Genomic DNA, 18,459 nt, shown 5'->3' on the forward strand with positions numbered 1-18,459 from the left:
CGCCAGCGGGAAAAAATACCAACAAGGGTAGATGTAGTCATACGCCGCTCTACACCCATTAAAAGTCGATTCACACAGTGTGGGCGAAGAGTCACCCCATCGGTCCCCCGGCCGGTGCGTGCTGGAGGCCCTTGTTACATTCTGCCTGCCTGCTTCCTCTGGGAGGCTGGGGGTTCTTTGTAGAAAGGGTCCTATCACAGTTAGGACTTTATTTCGAAGTGACAGAAACTAACGTTAAGCTAGAGCAACAAGAAAGGGGGATATGTTTCATGCCAATGAAAAGCCCCAAGTACTTCAATGTCAGGCATCAAGACCGTGATGACCCTATTCTCAGGTGACACAAAGGTTGCCAGCAACTCCAGACTTACAGCCCATCCTCTCTGCTACCCCTAGGTGTCCCAGACTTTTATTTCAATGGTTCTGATCCTGTTACATATGAATCCCTACCCATCGCTGTAGTCAAGGGTATGTGATATGCTGACTGGTCACCCTGAAAACATGTCACCTCCGGCCAAATTCCAAGGACTTGAGGCAGAGGTGGCAAAGCTAGGTCCCCAAAGAAAACTGCAATGTCTTTGCCAAAAGACTGGGGAAGCAGATGCTGGGCAGACAAAAAATGATCGGTGGCCACTGCTATCTCGGAATCCCCATATCTGACCTGCACATAAAAGATACCCACTGATGAGTTTTTCCGGTGAATGAAGGCATGCATGAACGCTTCAGAAAAGTCCAATTCAGGATGCATCCCAAACACAGAAATGATGTCTGTATTTCGAAATCACCAGGATGTTAATGACATACATTCATGTAACAAATGTTGATTGAGCGCCTACTATTTACCAGGGTCTGCTCTTGTCAGTGGAGACACAGATGTCAACAGCAGAGATGAAGTCTGGCCCTCATGAAGCAACTATTCAAGCAGGGAAGGCAGCACGTGCAAGATAATAAAGCAATTATTAGACAAATGATAACTAGTATGAAGAATGATAAAGCAAGATAAGGGGATGAGGGAGTGACAGGTGCAAGGAAGAACTTTCTGCAATGATGATATTTACACAAAGAAATGAAATACACAGGAGGTGAAGGAAGGGGGTAGGTGAATATTTGAGGGAAGAGCATTCAAACAGCAAAGTCAATGGAACAGGGGCATCCGGGATATGCTGAAAGGCAATGGAGGCCAGAAGAGCTGGGGTGGCAGGTACGACAGTAGAAAAGATAGGACATCGGGCGAAAGGAGCCCAATCACATAGCACCTTGCAGGCCATGGCAAGAAATTTGGGTGACACACTATGAGTAATGGAAAGCCTTTAGCTGCTAGAAAAAAAGAAGGTGAATTAATCTGGCAATTGTGAGAAGCATAGATTACAGGGACACAAGAGACGTAAGAGAACCACCAGACTGGAAGCTGCTACAAGAATCCAGATGACAGAGCACAGCGGCTCAGATCACTATGGTGGCAGGAGAGGGGATAACAAGTGGTCAGCATCGGTTATACTTTCGAAATACCCAATTCAATTGACCTGGGAGCAGTGAAATTTACACGGACAAGGGTATAAAAGTACGTGCTATTTACATACCCTCATTTACACTGCTCACACTGAAAATTAGTCGCTCAACACTTATTTGTGTTCTCGTGGTGCTTTAAATGATACCTTAAGTATAATATTAATTCTGTTGCACCGTCCTTAAGTGTTTATCTTCCTGTCTCCATTACTCCCCACCTTCACAGTGGAGTATCTAAGAATTTAGGGACCATATTATCATTTTTGTACTTTCACAGTCTGTCATAGCACTGAAGCACAGAGGAAGCTGGAAATTAATGCTCTGAGTTAGAAGGATGGGTGGGTGGAGGGGTGGATGGGTGTCGAGAGGGGGTGGATGGTAGGTAGGAGGGAGGAACAGAGGGAAAAGAAAGGAGAAATGTCAAGCAATTAGCCAGGAATACAAGCCCCCAAATGACCTTGAATTTGTCTACCTGGTACATTTAGAAAGAAGTTGGGGGTTTCGAGGATGTTGCTGTTATGGAGGTACGAGCTACCGGGGTACCGTGCACTTTCATATGACAGAAGGAAGCAATGGCAGAGATGGGTTACATAACCAGGTGAGCTGATGAGTCCATGCATATGGAAAAATTAGCTGCCTTATCTTGCATTCCAGTGAAAACAGAGCTCCTTGCCTCATCAGGTATGGTGAAGAATTTACACATTTACTTGTAAACGCATAAATTGCCCAACTACATTCAGTAGATAGAAAAACCCAATACACCTTGACGAGATTCTCAGGCTTGAGCACACATTAATAAAACACAGAGAACATTCCCCATCTCATTCCCAGAGCTGCCCATTGCCCCCACTGCTGCAGATCAACAGGACACAGGGGACATTCAACTTTTATGGAAGGTTGGCAGCACACCCAGAAATGGAATCCACATTTCTAATCTATAGGCTCCCTCCTTTGTAAGATAGGCTCCCTCCCTCCTAAGAACGCAATATTTCTAATATTTTATTAGAAATATATGTTTCTGCAAAGATCCATTTAATTTCAGCAGTCTGGATTGGCATGCTGTGAAATTCAAAAGCAAATACACATCTTTAAAAAGATTTCCAGATGATTTTTTGCTGCCTTCCAATCTACCCCCAGTCCCCACGCACCATTCATACACAGTCTCCCCAAATATGTTCCTCAAAAGGAAAAATCATTATTGAATCATCACTGTTACTGAAATCATTATTCCTAAAGACTCTGAAATCAACAGCGCGTATCCTCTGGGGGAAAAAAAAAAAAAAACACCTTACATAAATGCGTTCTGTTAAAGCCGCCAGCTTGTGATTGTGTGCTATCAGGGATTCTCGACTGGGGACAATTATACCCCTGGGGACACTTGGCCATATCTGGAAACATTTTGATACAGCTGTGGGGTGCCAATGGCATCTGCCAGCTAATGGCCTGAGATGCTAAGCATCCTAGAACACACAAGCCAGTGCCCACGAGCATCCGTCCATATCTGTAGTGCCCATTGAGAAACAGTATAAAATTCCCTAAGCAATTTTACAATTTTTTAATGTTTATTTTTGAGAGAGAGAGAGAGAGAGAGAGAGAGAGAGTGAGTGAGTGAGTCAGGGAACAAGCAGGGGAGGGACAGAGACAGAGGGAGACACTGAATCTGAAACAGGCTCCAGGCTCTGAGCTGTCCTCACAGAGCCCGACGCGGGGCTCGAACTCACGAACCGTGAGATCCTGACCTGAGCGGAAGTTGGATGCTTAACCGACCGAGCCACCCAGGCGCCCCACATTTCCTCAGCAATTTTACATAGGGACTATCTATAGAAACTCACTGCTTCTCCTTGAACCCATGGTCTGACGTGCCCCATGAGGTAGCATGAGCAGTTGATGGATGATATGAGAGGGCCATGATTCTGGAAACAGAGGGGACTTACTCTGGACCCACCTGCCGCAGAGTGAGCACTGTAGAAATTTTCTGTTAGGTTTTTATGGCTGCATAACCAAATTGCCACATACTTAGCAGCTTAAAAGTAACACCTATTAGCTCACAGCTCTACAAGTCAGAAGTCTGGGCACAGAGCGACTAGGTTCTGTGCTCTGGGTTTCCCAAGGCCAAAATCAGGGTGTCAGCCAGGGCTGCATTCCTCGCTGGAGGCTCTGGGAAAGAATCCACTTCTAAGCTCATTGAGGTTGTTGGCAGAATTCGGTTCCCTCCTGTTGTAGGACGGAGGCCCCCGATCCTTGCTGGCAGCCGGCTAGAGGCCATTCTCAGCTCCTTGGGGCCACCTGCACTCTTCACCACATGGACCTCTCCATCTCCAAAGCCAGCAATGGAGACTCTGTCCCGTGTCAAATCCCTGGAGCCATGAACTTCTTTAACTTTCCCTGATTCCGCGTGATCATACGATTATCAGGTCAAACCTACCTGCAAAATCTCCCTATCTTAAGGTCAACTGATTTGAAAGGACCTCTGCAAAATCTCTTCCCAGCAGTACTGAAATTAGCAGCTGAATGAATAATTGGGAGACGTGTGTGTGTGTGTGTGTGTGTGTGCATGCGCGCGCAGCAGGGGTTGCGGAGCTCGGGGCCACAGTTTGTACATGGCATCACCTTGTCACTTCCTTCTCAAAGCAGCCCTTTCACAGGGTTTTTTCCATCTCTACTTTACAGATAAGGAAACCAGATTCTCGGGAAGTTGAGCATTTCCCAAAGCTGAGGGAAGGATACATGGGAAATCTCTGTACTATTTTTGCAACTTCTTGTGAGTCTAAAAGTATTTCAAAATAAAAGGTCTTCAAAAAGAATAGTTTTGCCAAGATCACATAACTAGTAAGTAAAAACGATGGGCTTCTGAGATCTCATGCACTGGAACATGCCAGCCTTCTTAAACTATTGCACGAGGCATTTCTAAGGTCGTAGAGCCTCTGAAGCCCCTGGTATTTATCTGGCCCAGGGGTTCTCAGTAGCGACGGCGCATTAGAACCAACGGGGGAGCCATTAAAAAATGCTCATGCCTGGGCCCCACCCCTAGATATTCAGCTTCAACTGGTCTGGGGTAGGATCTGGGCATCTGTGTTTTTTTAAGGCTCTCTAGGCTAAGAATCACTGACCTAGATGTGATTTAATCATAAATGACATTGTTACATATGCCGGATTAAACAGAAACTAGTATTTGCTTTACACACAAAAAGAATCCTTTTGAAAGCATGAAATTCATCTGGCTTCAATGCAGCCTACTGGAAAACAATGATTGCAAAATACTGAGATAAGACTAAGACACAGGAAAATACAAGATATGCATGCATGCGTGTGTGTGTGTGTGTGTGTGTGTGTGTATTACGTAAAGTACATATAGAGAGCAAGAGTGCATTTAAGTAGTATTTTCTACTTAGTTTCTGTCACTTTGAAATAAAGTCCTAACTTTATCTGGACTCTCTGTGCTGCACAAAACAGACCTATACTCAACAACCGAGGTTGGAGAATAACCGTGTTTACTGTTCATCCACAGAGAAATTAATCTGGGGTAACTCTTCCTCTGCCCCCAGGAGGTGGCAAAGAACAATATGAAAGGGACGCGAAGGATGGTCAAGTCACAGAAGGAGCCGACACTGAAAAAGCAGGCTGCTGTAGGAGAGCTCAGGAAATCACTGGAGAGATAATCTCTTCTTACTAGCTTATGGCAGTCCCTTTCAAGTGCCGTCTCTCAACTAAGGGTAGCCGACTTCCAGTAAATTAGCGGTGTGCGTTATATAATTTATATTAGAAAGCACGTCCCCTTGACTTGTAGCGGTAATAAGGGCAGATAAAATATTCCAGAGCTCAGCGGCATGAATAAGCAATCAAAAGAATTCAGCCACGAATGAAATCCTTAGATCCATCAAAGGCATCCCTTCAGGAGAGGTGAGCATGCCGTCCAGATAGCACAGTCTCACCAGACTTGTATTAGGGTATTTGAGGGTACTCTGCCCTGTAATTGGATAGAGAGACCGTGGGAACAGGCTTCCACAGAAACGACTTGATGTAACTGAAAGGGCACTCCTGGGTTTGTGGACAGAGATGGGTAGGAAGCCCAGGCAAATAGTATGGGTCATGAAAGCTTTAATGGGCAGTGCTCACTGGGCCGGTTTATATTTGGACTTCACGAATTCATCGGGACCACCTTCTCTTCAACGGTCTATCGTTGATGGTGGGAAACCGTGCAATTTTACCAGCACATATGCTCCACTGGAGAGAATCATTCACCTGACTTTCTTGGGCTCAACAAAGACAAAGGTGAAATGAGTTCTCAGTAACTATGCGTGATTTACAAACAATCAGAGCCAGTAATAGCCAGTGACGTTGGGTGGCTAGGATCAATCTCAGCAAGGAAATTTCTGGCCGTAGCTAATGTCTAGTGTGTGTGTGATGCCTCAGCTTTTCAAAAAGGCGGTCTCTCGGTGTCTCTCTCTCGGGAAATATAGAATCGCATGCAACTAAGAAGACTCATCCATATGCATGCCCTTTTCAGCAACAGCAAAAGACCGGAAACAAACCTATTGACCAGAAGGGCATAATATGCAGCAGTTGAAAGAATAAGATAGATGTACGCGTACCAATACAGAAGGAACTCCCAGATATATGTTATTCCCAAGCACTCCCCCTTCCCATCACAAAAATGCTTCAGGAAAAGTGTTGGCTAATACAACCCATGGACGTTTTAAACGTGCACGTGAGCGCACACATGCGCGCACACACACACGCACACACACCCCACCAGACGTAATAAACTCCAGTTTCAAAAGGAGATTCAAACCCATACCTGCAATCCTTGGCTTGCTGTGCATCACCCCTCACTTGCTTTTAGGCATTAACTCACATATCATGACATAAGTGAAGACTTCAAAAGTGAAGTGAGTAAGGCACCTGAGACACCAGGCACCCAAAGAAACGTTGGACTCCTCTCCAGAACTCAGGAGGCACAAAAAGAGCAGAGTCAGAAGAAAGACAACAGTGATGACATCATTGGGTACCTCGGGTCCTGCCTTGCTCAAGGCTAGCCATCCTAGGACAAGGACAAGGGTGGGAAGGATGAATGTGAGTGATCTCTGAGCCAAAAAAAATGTATTTTTTAGGCTTAACCTAGCTCGAGGTGGAGCTCTTCTACCCGCCAGTGAAGCTTCCCAGGACACACCAGAATGTTCTACGTTTGGAGCCACACTAGCCACCCTGCCTGCCCTCTTAGCATACACATCGGCTGGTGCTAGTTAGAGCGTGGACAGTCACACTTACGTGCCGCGATGCATCCATAAAGCAAAAACAATTGTCCCAAAGATGTTCCAGCCGTCCCGTCTCCCCTGAGAAGATTCTTCGCGGACACACTCAGGACGCTAATTCAGTCAACAGTGCCCGTTGGGTGGGACCATCTGTGAAGGTTTTTCTTGCCTTTACTCAAATGGACGCCTCGGCTCTACCCGAGGATCCACAGAAATCTCAGAAGTGGGGCCTAAAAATATGATGCTGGGGTTTTTTGTTTGTTTGTTTTTAGGTGCCTCGGTCCTTTTGTAGTGCGTGGGGGCCGGGGGAGGGGCGTATGCCACCTTAGACCTTGAACACCCCTATGCTCTCTGGCGGTTAAATCTTATGAAGGCCTCAGTCTGTGTCTTAGCTGAATCCTCCTCTCTCCACGGCCCCAGTTTTAATAACGAAAGGAAGTGCTCAATAAATACAAACTATTATTACCGTGGCTACAAGTTTCCTGCCTGCGGGTGGTAAAGAGGACTGGCATTAGCCAACGTTGGAAACACCTTTACGGAAGGAGGTCCGCAATCATGGCAATTATTACTCTCTCATTACCACTACCAACATCATTACTAGGCGCTAGGCGCTGTTTTAAGCATTGTACCATTCCGTATTTTCCTTCCAAGTCAGCATCCATAAGCCCCATTCTCCTCATCTCACCGATGAGGAAATGAAGCGTGGAGAGGTCCGTGATTTGACCCGAGTTACGTGGTTACTGAAGGCCAGAGCCGGGACTTCCGAGTCTGAGCTCAAAGCCAGTACACCACGCTCTCTACCATGCATGCCTCCATCCAGACCTTCACGTGTTGGCTGATCTTTCCCCGTCATTCTTCACCTTTCTCTTGCTTCCCTCCTTCATGGTGGATCACGTAGTGGTTACTTGCTCCAATAAAATCTCCAAATATCCTCTGCAGGGTGTTGCCACCACCCAGGTGCCCTCTTCCCCTTTTGACAGGCTTGAGGAGGCTCCAGGACCAGCGTGCCATTGCCATCTCCTTCCCAGACCCCCTCCTAGTCCAAAGCCAAGGGTAATGAAGGACGGGGCGCCCAGCATGTGCCAGGCTAAGTGCTCCTCATGTGTCGCCACAGTCCCCAGAAAGCGACAGAGTTACATCCACGTTACAGGTGAAAAACAGGTGCAGAGGCACGCAGAAAGCCCAGCACTCACAATCCTGGAGGCTGGGGGTTACGCTCCTCTAACGGCCACCCTCTCACAGCCAGAGAGCCCGGGGGGAAGAGTCAGCCCTCCACCCTCCCATGTGAGCACCCCTCAAGTCAGCCTCGGGACCCTGCTCTTTGGCAAGAACCTTGGCCCTGTTTTCAGAAAAAAAGAAATTAGCTGGCATTTTGCTACAAGTATTGCTTGGAGCAAATCATGGCTGAAGAGTGGCCAAAAAAAAGAAAGAAAGAAAGAAAGAAAGAAAGAAAGAAAGAAAGAAAAACATCTTTTTACCCTTGATAAATCAATACCCTAAGAAAACATCTCTGATTTGGATCAGCCTGTATCCAAACACTTGTGAATACAGCCCAGTCTAATCCTTAATTTCACATGATCCTCTCAAGTGATTGAGAAGTTCCAAGGGGGTGTATGTAATTCAGCAAACCCCTGCTTAGCTAACAAGTCGCCACAAAGCAAGACAGCGGAGTCTCTTTCTGCACGTCTGGACTAAAGTCATTTAACTTCAGCCCTTTTATGAACGGAAACCAGCTTTCTAAAGACTGTAGGGAAGGCAGTGGCCAGCAAGAGACAACTCAATGGCTGAGCCTTCTGAGTCATAAAATGACTCTGAAAAGGGGAGATCAAAGCTGTCCTACTGCCTAAGGAAACACAACCGCTTCCAAAGCTCCTCGCAGGGACCGGGGCTCTCTGGAGAGCAGTCTAGAGGCCACCGCTAACAAAGGCATGAGGACACGGGGGCAGCCAGCCACGGAGGAGAAACACCACTTACGGTTTAATTGTTGGAGACAACAAGAGAAGAAACGAAAGAAAGCTGAGGGACAAGAACTAGGCGGTGTGTCAGGACTTGAAGCCGGAGGGATCTCCTGTGCACTTTCCGCTGAGCCCCTGATGCAGTGCTGAGCCTGGGTCCTGACTGGAGACGAGGGGAGACGGCGGCCGAGCAGTCCTCCGCTCTTCGCCAGCTGGGTGCTCGCTCACTGTTACTCATCAAAGGTAGAGTACCAAGTACACTTAATACCCATCTGGGGAGGGGAGCAATACGGCGGAAGTTCCCACAAGCCTTGTCACTTGATCCTCACATGGTGAACGGAGCTTGGTGCTCGAGTTTGTCAAGCAAGGGGTGTATTTCCCCAACGGGAACACATGGAAATTAGGTTTATCAGGCACCCGCAAAGTGCAAATAATCTTAGAGCTAGAAATTGCTCTTTTAGGGTGAACCACAGAAATCTGGACAAGTTATTGATGAAAGTACGCCTTCAAGAGAGGGGAGCAGCCCAATTAGTATTAGAATTCCACCTCTGGGAGCTTCGCAAGCCGCAATCCACATTAGCATATTAAAAGGTGTGGGCCCTATTACAGAAAAGACTTCTCCTAATTGCATTTAAACCTAAGGTTTCCCTAACTCTATGGGAATATATGGCCACTTATATGGTCATGAAATTCTTTTATTCCGGGAACATCTCCCCCCCCCCCCCCAGGTTAGAAATCAATACGTAATAGATCTTTTTTGGGAATCATCGCTTCGATTTTCTTGTTAGTACCAGACTGTCAGTTAGGAAAATTCTAGGCTTAAACAAATGTCCTTAAAGTAGGGCATTTCTAAGTTGCTAATATGCTAATGTGCACAGTAGATCTCCCAGAGGTGGCTTTTAGTACTATTTGGCTATGCTTCCCCCATTTTTAAAACCCTACGCCGTGAACTTCTTCTATAAATTAGAACATGGCATCCAACGTGCTTGTGACTTTATCCGCTGTACCCTGACAGGTGCCTGACAGAAGCTAATCAAAACTTGTTGAATAAAAGGATAATCTTTCAATGTGTCTTTTCAGTCTGTTCTTAAAACACGACATTTCCACTAAGTTTTAGACATGGTATCAGTCTGTCAAACCAAAAGCAATTATTTTTTTTTTCCCAACAGCAGTTATTAAAACAATTTGCCTATTTGTTCAACGTCTTGATCCAATGGTTCTCTACTGTTAATATGCATTAGGAGTCACTTGGAGAATTAGAAAAACACACATTCCTGAGCTTAGCCTCTCTGACCTTCTGTTGTGGGTAAAGAAATTCAAATTTTCAACACCTCAGGCAAAGTTAATGCAGCTGATCACACTCTGAAAACCACTGTCCTGATTTAAAAAAAAAAAAAAAAAAGGAGCTCTAAGGCAAAACATTTTTGAGCAGAAAGGCCTTTTGGATCTCCCAGCATGGAGGCAGAAAGGTACAAGTTTGTTCTACCAACCCAGAAGACAAAATTAAGAAATACAGGTGAAAGTCATAAAAAGGTAGGCAGTAGTTCAACATCAAGAAGCGAATGCTAACAACAACATGGGCTTCCTGGACGTAATGACCTTCCCATGGCTGTGTTACTGGAAGAGAGGCTAGATATGGTAGGAGGAATGTACATGGCAAATGGTGATTGGGTTAATCTGCACCCCCAAGATTCTGGGACAAAGGCTGCAAACCCAAGACACCCTCACAGAGTGCGAGGCAGTCAGATGTAGGGGCAGTGAGGGGATGGAGTAGGCAAGTTCCCGTCTAAATGCACTCAAAACCCCAAAAAATAATAATCATGCCGGGACACCGTGGGAGGCAGGATTCACCCAGGGAAGTTTGCAACTTCTGTTCTGTCCCTTGTTCTAAGTAAATAATGGCCTGCTCGACTCCTGAGTAAAGCGAGCCCTGTCAGTAGTGGGGAGGGGAGTGCATTTTAAGCAAATACTCGAAGGACAGTTTAATTCTGAATTATTGAGGGAAATTCCCTGCCAGAGACATCCTCGCTGGAATACGCACATACACATGTATATACATAGGCATCTATTTCATGATTATAACCTTCCTACCCCTTCTCATTCTCTCCTGGGGCTTCCCTGGAGACCGAGATAACAGGTTAGTTCTTCCATGGGTACTTTGTTATGGAAAGGTGACCTATTGTCCTGAGACACACTGCATTGCACTCCAGGAAGTTGCTGTAACCTCTAAAGGCATTCTGAGGCCAGTCATCCAGCTCCATGAGGGTAGAAACCCTGATGAAGAGCCTTCCAGTGGAAGAGACTCTACCTATCAGTCTCATTCGGCTCCTGTCAGCTTCTACATCAAGGCAAGAAGAGTTGCTCGTCTCCTTTAGCGTGTTAACCCTGCTGAGTCTCTCCAAAAAAGCATGGAGAGGTTTGCCCCTTTCGTGAACTCTTCCATTATTCACTGCTCGGAAGCCATCAGAGTAGCTGCTAATGAACTTTAGCGAAGGTATAACCCTTTGTTTGGCCAAAGAAGGAGGGCAAGGTCTATGACTCCTAAGGGGCTGGAAGGATGAAGAAAGTCTTCCTCCTGCCACGATTATTCCTCCCCATCACCCTCTCTCCCTGTTTCTAGTGAAGTGTCCCCTCACCGTGGTACCTCAGATGATCTCACCGTCTTCACTACTGCCGTTTGATAGTGCTTCATAAGCAGGTCAATGCCTTGTTAGAGAATCGTAGCCATCGTAACAGAGAGGTCACACCAGCAGAGCGGTGTTTTTGCTCAGAATTCTGGTTTCTATTGACAGAGAAAAGGGAAAAACACCACAGCGTAGGCTGGAAGCATTAATGCCATCTGTCTGCAGGATAGAGACGGATCACAAAAGAGGACATACAGATGGCCGTTGGGCAGAAGAAACGGTACTCGACTGCAATCACCACCAGGACACCACAAACTAAACCCGTCATGGGGAACCACGTCATGCCCATCACTCCGGGAGCTAAAATGGAAACCAGAGACAACAGTAAGTGTCGGCGAGGATGTGGAGTGACTGGAGCTCCCAGACCCGCTGATGGCAGGTGCCAAGTGGCACAGCCACACCCAACAACGCGTTGTTAGGTTCCGACAGGAACGTGAAGGCTCCCCTTCCGACAGGGGTCCACAGGCTCACCACGAGGCACAAACAAGAATGCTCAGCGGTATTCCAGAATAGCCCAAACCGGAACGCTTAGACGCCCACCGACCTCTAAATGGAAACCTGGTGAAATATTCACGCGGACGAATACTGTATAATTTTGCCTTATGCAAAATATTAAAATGGGCAAAAGTAAGCTAAGTTAGAAGTTAGGACAGTGGTTACCTCTGGGGGTGGGGGTGGGGTAGGGACCGGGGAGCGGACACAGGGGGATCGTCTGGGACACTGGGAATGTCTTGTTTCATCTTGCTGGCGGGTACATGGGTGCGAACTGTGTGAAAGTTCATTAGGCTGTGCTCTATGATTTTTGCCTTTTTCCGCATGTTCATTTTGCACGTTTCCGTATACACATTATACTTCAACACAGGGCTTCAAAAATTAACTCAGAGTGGCGTCCAGTTTCTCAGTTGTGGTTTTTTTTCCCCTTTCATGTTTCTTTCTTGTTGTTTTTTTCTCATCAAGTTTGGGGGGTATGTGTTTGTGTTTCGTAGTCGTTTGGCAGGGTCACGGAGAGGTGGGGATCGGCTTGATTCTCACCCTACCCCATACCAAGTGGGCCCTGCCAGGGTCAACAAATCGGCTAATCAGAGTCAGATGCCTAGAGATGGCAGTGGTCTGAGAAGTTATTTTACATGATGCAGGAGAGGAAACTGAGACCTAGAAAAGTTATTTAACTGATTACATGCAGCTGGCTTCTGGAGTAGGGGAGACAGAATCCAAATGTCATGATTCCAACCCACATTGGCCTCATCCACAGGCGCATGTGGCCGTCAATTCTCTCACATCCATCACAACGATGGAAATTTTTCACTTGCCTCATTCCCGTTTGTTAAGCGATCATTTGCTCCCGGTGACTCTCCTCCCCAGGAGAAATCAACTGACATCTATTGATACGAGGCAACTGAGCAGATTTCCTGTCATTCACAGAGGGGGGAATCCCAAGAGAGGTACGTGAGGTGGCTAAGCGTTGCCGGAACTAGAACCGCCAGGGAGCGATTATTCCCTGCCAGGAACCGCTTCGCATCGTCCGTGTAAGAAGTCGCCTAATCCCCACAGCTCTGTGCTGTAAACCCTCTTGTTATTTCCACTCTAGAGATGAAGACACGAAGGCATATGGAGGTTCTTAACTTGCACCTCCACGGTGTTATGTGGAATGGGATAGTTTAAGCCACGACAGTGAGGTACCTCCACTCCCGAAGGCATTAGGATACAGGAGCAGACAGGAGACGGGGGAAATACGGGACAATGCTCGGAAAAGAGCAGAAGACCCATCACCATCAAGCCCAACAACACCACCACCAACAACAACAAAACGCCAAATCTATTTGTGGGTGTGCGTAGCCACGTCATTAATGAGTCATGGCGGTCATTTACATGGATCAAGCTCAGCTGGGAACTGTCAAATCTTTGCCTCACTCGACACTGCAAAATTATACCAAAGAACACCAAAACTCTAGTTGTGATGAAAGGTGATAGCTGCATTTCAGGCCACGCTATGAAAACAAAGTTGAATAAGAAAGTTTCGACTGGCGCAGAACGTGGGAGTTTTCATTCACCGGCACCTACACCTCCCGTCCCGCTCCTTGCTCGGTGTCCTGATTTACCGTGCACGTTACGAACGACATCGCCACTTGGGCTTTCCCACACTTCTTCCGGCCATGCCAGGGCATGGCCAATGATGTGTGTGTTTGAACACACACACACACACACGCTTATTATGTCCGTGCAAGACACTTCTCAACGGCAGTGCGAACCCAGAGCCGCATTTACTGCCTCGTAGATTTGACCGAATCCTGAGGCAAGTATCATTTTACACCAACAGCCTTGGCCTGGAGCTCAGCTGTCAAGGATCGCACAGAGAGGAAATGACGCTCGTCCCCAATACTTTTTAAGTGCTCTGCCTCCCTGGATGCCACACTCAGTCCTGCCAGTCCTCAAACACACCACACCACACCACAGTCTAAAAGGATGTCTTGTGCGAGCAGGACACGAACAGCTTAGTTCAAAGAAAACAAAGGGCCTCCCTTCTACAGTGAAGGTTGGGCTTAACGGGGCTGCTGAACACAATTTTGCATTGAAATACAGTTTTCCCGTCTCAAAGCAGTGTAGAAGCATGCAGCTTGTTAGATTTATATAATGCCTGGGTCTCTTAAGACTTTACAAAGCGAATGGCATCCATCAAATTAATTTCCTCAGGGATCGTCTCAAACACAGAGAATAAAGAGGCCCAGACCATTAAACATCAAAAGAATGTTCTAAATGGTAATTAAAGTTCTATTCTATTTTCTTTTTCTGGGAGCAGATTAGATTAATTGAGAATATTAGAAGTATCAAAGCTGACAGTGTGAATGTGTCGAGCTGGCTGGAAGAACACTTAATATTGCAGACATCTGTTCGTTCAAGTTCCACAAAACACAAGAAAGGGGGAGTCGACCCAGCGTGCGGGGTGCTTACCAAGCCGGCACACGTAGACACAGCGACGGAGGAGAAGCTGTCATTTCTGATAAATCCCTGATAGAAGCATCGTTGCACTGCGGGTTCCGGAGTCTCCAAAGCACCATCATTTCCAAGTACCTGGACAATAAAGTGACTGCTCAAAATCGCCGAGGGCTTCAGTTCTAAATGTAGTTCCTGTCCAAATGCTGAAAATCGGTAATGCGGGGAGCTGCCGGCACTCCCCGCCGATCGCTTTTTCCTGCCGTTGTGCAAAATGTCGTGTGAAATATACGACCCGCCTGAGTCCACTTCCACCGGCGTGACAAAGACGTAATCTGCAACGGGAAAGTTTTAGCTGTCAGCACCCGGTACCCATAGTGCCAAAGGCTCGCTTTCCAACAGGCTGGCGGGGAGCAAAGGACAGCTCAAAGGTATCTTTGTTTCCACTGCCCTGCACCTCGCATAACGGGAACTCAGAGCCGCTCCCGAAGAGGAGAACTCTGTGGCTTTTGCAAGGAGCTCTGTGACGGGGATGCCTACCAAAACGAGAAGTCAAGCACGATCTTCATGAATGCCAAGAATGTTTGCGAGAAAATGCCACAACTCTCTCTCATGGTCTGGAGACAGAGAGAGATGAACTGGAGTCTGGGAGCTGCAGAACCATCCGTACATAAAAAGTGATCTTTTGGACACAAAATAAATACAGAACCGCAGAAGTAAAGAAATGCATCAATTTTTTTTTTCGAGGAGATTAATATCTTCATGCTTAAACTGAACTGGGAGCATAGGGGGAGGCAGAGTTTAAATTTCAAATGATAACTCCCAGTGCTGAGTAACTTGAGATGCTATCTCAGATAACGAGCAAATACTGGCAGTTTCAGATTTCCGAGAGCAACTACGTGTGATAATAAAACCCCAGTGCTTGTATTGCTCTGAACGTTTTACTCTGAGCTTTTCCAGGGACAATCCCATTTCACTGTAAGCACAAAATACAGTGGATGCATTAAAAAATGTCTCAAAATTGTCAGAACTTTCCTATTGAGTCTGATGTTTAAAATTGCTCAGACATGTTGGTGAGGGAGGGAGTATCAGTCAGGGGAACACCTGGAAGGCACGTTTAAAAATACTTTCCCCATTGCTCTCTAGAGCAGCACTAATTGCTGCTTGCAAAAAAACAAACAAAAAAAAAAAAACAAAAAAAACAAAAAAACCCACCAACTATTTGCTGCTGGAAAACCGAAGCCAGCACACGGTTGTTTATCACAAAATGCTGAGACCGAGAACTACCATCACAAAAGGATTTGGAACAGACCTTCTGCGTGTTCGAACACACTCCGCTTTTCTAGGCACAGAATGGGAAACTAATTTGGAAAGTGTTTAGAACGATTCCGAATAACTAAGAGGGATGTTGGAGTCACTTGGGTCCCTGGTTACTGGAGGAGGAAAAGAGAGAGGAATTTCCCTTTTCCCAAGAGAGTCAACAACCAAATAAGAAAAGCTCAGGAATGAACTGGTAGGTGAGAGGGATCCACGAGCGATAGGCTAATTGAGCCTCCGTTTGGAAAAATAAAATCCCAACATGACGATAATTTTCAACTGTGTTCTTCTGTGTATGAACCACCTGTGGCTCTGGTTGCTTGAGCCACTACCCTTCTCTCAGTCTTCTTTACATCCTGCCTCTCCCATTTTCTCAACTCCTCTGACTAGAAATACTATCTCTGACATGCTTATTAAAAAATAACTGGGAAATAAGTTTTCCTCCTCTTACCCTTAAAAAACTGAGCAGTTGTGTTTTTTTACACTACTTCTGTCTTAAAACTCTGTTACACTGCTTTCCAGGAATGTGACTCTTGATTAAATGCAACTTTTTCTTATTAATAAACCACCTCCTTTCTCCACCGTGCTAAAACCCAAGTGTGGAAACTGGGCCAGCGCATGCGCCAGTCTCTGCAGGAAGATGTTTCTGACCTCCTTCCCCAAACCCACCTGAAACTCTGCCTGCTCTTGGCTAGGAGGCCATGGGTAGCCTCATCCAGCCAGCCCTCTAGGCCATCAGCCCACAAATCCCCCTGCCCCAGAGGGAGCCTCCAGCTTTTTGACCTCTAATCGAACAATGAGGGGTTGTTTTAGAAACTCCAGTCAGCCTCTCTGGTTGGACAAACGGTGAATTTCTCAGGAGTTAATTCCTGGCTCTGTCCCCTCCCTTCATCTCACCCACATTTTCCCCAGCCTTGACGCGGGGACTCTGCCATTTCCCCTCTCCCCAATACGCCTGGCTCTCCCACAGCAGGAGGGGACCCTGCAAGGCTAACACTCCTAGAATCCGGGTTGGTCATCAGGTTGTGCTAGACACGTGGATGAGCTGTGCTCCCATAGCTGGTGGAAACAATGGCAACCATCAGGAAGTTAATAAATGACAGAAGGGAAGGGTGTTCTCTGGAGGTTTTTGGCTGGGAACCTCAGAAGAGATAAAGCCCCCAGAGACCTCCAGCTTACCTGCTCTCCTCCTTCTAAAAGCAGTCCTTGGGCATCCATGACCCAAGGGCAGGAAAAAGGAGAGAAGGAAAGGAAGAGAAGGAACACAAGTGGAGAGGAAAAGGAGGAGGAGAGACGGGGAAGGGGAGGTCTCGCATTTTTTCACTCTTCCCCCCCCCCCCCCACAAGCATTAGTTCCCACAGGCTTTCCCAGAAAAGGAAGGAAATAAGGAAGGTGCCTTCTGCTACCAACCAGAATGTCCCCTTCCTAATTTCTCACCGCACTATGTTTTTTAAACAAGCCGTCTGTGACCCAGGGAAAGTATTGTTTTCTCAATTATGCGACTTTCAGCTCAAGACAGTGATTCTTTTGATAAGTTCAGAGACCTTGCCACATCACCCCCCCCCCCACCCCCCGCCCCGCCAAACAGGAACCCTTTCCAGGACGGGCACACACCTGCCAGGTCGGGGCGGGGAGGGGAGGGGGGACGCGGAACGCGCCTTCCCACTTTCCCCTCTTTCGGGGAGGGGGGGGGGGAAGAAGGGACAAGTGCCCGGGAAGGCCCTTTCTCGGGGTGGGGAGCAAATACGAACCGACGTTTAATCCGCCGCCGCCGCCGCCGTCACTGGCTAGGGCTGCGGCGACCGACGCACAGCAGAGGCAGCACAGCTGGAGCGCCTGCAAGAGAAAAGGTGACACCGCGCGTGAGGGGCGCGGCGGGGCTGGCGCCGGGCGCCCCCCGCCCCCCCGCTCTCGGCGCGCCCCTCGGCGGGCACCTGCCTTGGCCACGCGCCCCAGCCCCGCCGGAGCCCGCGGCGGGCCCGAGCGGGCGGCGGGCAGGGCGCACGCGAGCAGGAGGGCGCACTCCATGGTCAGGTGCGGGCGCGGCGGCTGCGGGCGGCCGGACGCGGCGGGCGGAGCGCACTGGCGGCGCGCATTCTCCCCGCCGGCCCGGAGCGCGGCGCTCCAGGTGCGGCGCCAGGTGGGAGCCGCCGCCGCTCACCTCGCGGGCCGCGCGCGCCGGGGCCTCCCCTCCTCCGGCCGCCCGCGCGCCCTCCCTTCTGCCGGCGCCGGCCCGCGGAGCTGCCGCCCGCCGCTCCCGGGAGGGGTGGGGTGGGGGTGGGGGGGGGGCGCACGGGGCGGGGGTGGGGGCTCCCCGGGGCGGGCGCGCGCCTCGGAGCGCAGACGGCCGGGGGACGCTGTCCGTGCCTGCCCGCCCGCTCGCCCGCCAGTCTGCGCGTCCGTCTGTCTGTGCGAGCGTCTGAGGCTCCCGGGGAAAGCAGCGCCAGCTGGCTCCCCCGGCGCGCCGAGCCGAGCGCCCGCCTCTCCACCGCACGGTGATTGGCGACCAGCGGCTCCCGGGCCCGTCCGAGCCCCCGGGCTGGTGCAAGGGCGTGGGATCCCCGGCTCCCGCTCGGAGGGAGGAGGCGGAGGGGGAGGGCCCTGGGGGAGTGGCGGGGGGAGGGAGGGGGGAGCGCCCCGGGTCCGGCTCGGAAAACGTAATTTCGGCGCACGGAGGGCCGAGCTGGGAGGGGGCAGGCCCAGGTAAGCGGCGCGACTCCCCTCGCTGCCTGTGCAGACTTCTCTTGGACAAGTCTTCCGGCGACACAGCCGAGGTATTTCGCGCTCCGAACGCCTCCCGAGCGCCAGGTGCTTTG

General features: G+C 48.7%; 1 protein-coding gene across 1 annotated transcript in view; it reads right to left on the bottom strand.

Moving 5' to 3' along the window:
* Nucleotides 1-17,671, bottom strand: part of ADAMTS18 (ADAM metallopeptidase with thrombospondin type 1 motif 18) — a 139,989-nt gene extending 122,318 nt beyond the window's left edge. The window contains exons 1-3 of the mRNA XM_053906823.1: nt 17,582-17,671; nt 17,395-17,479; nt 14,344-14,660 (exon numbers count right to left, since the gene is read on the bottom strand). Of these exons, the coding sequence (XP_053762798.1) occupies nt 14,344-14,660; nt 17,395-17,479; nt 17,582-17,671 (492 nt within the window). The remainder of the gene's footprint in view (nt 1-14,343; nt 14,661-17,394; nt 17,480-17,581) is intronic.
* Nucleotides 17,672-18,459: the final 788 nt, after the last annotated feature.

Source organism: Panthera pardus, unplaced genomic scaffold, assembly GCF_024362965.1.
Source record: "Panthera pardus isolate Hobbes unplaced genomic scaffold, ASM2436296v1 HiC_scaffold_19, whole genome shotgun sequence".
Classification (NCBI taxonomy): Eukaryota; Metazoa; Chordata; class Mammalia; order Carnivora; family Felidae; genus Panthera; species Panthera pardus.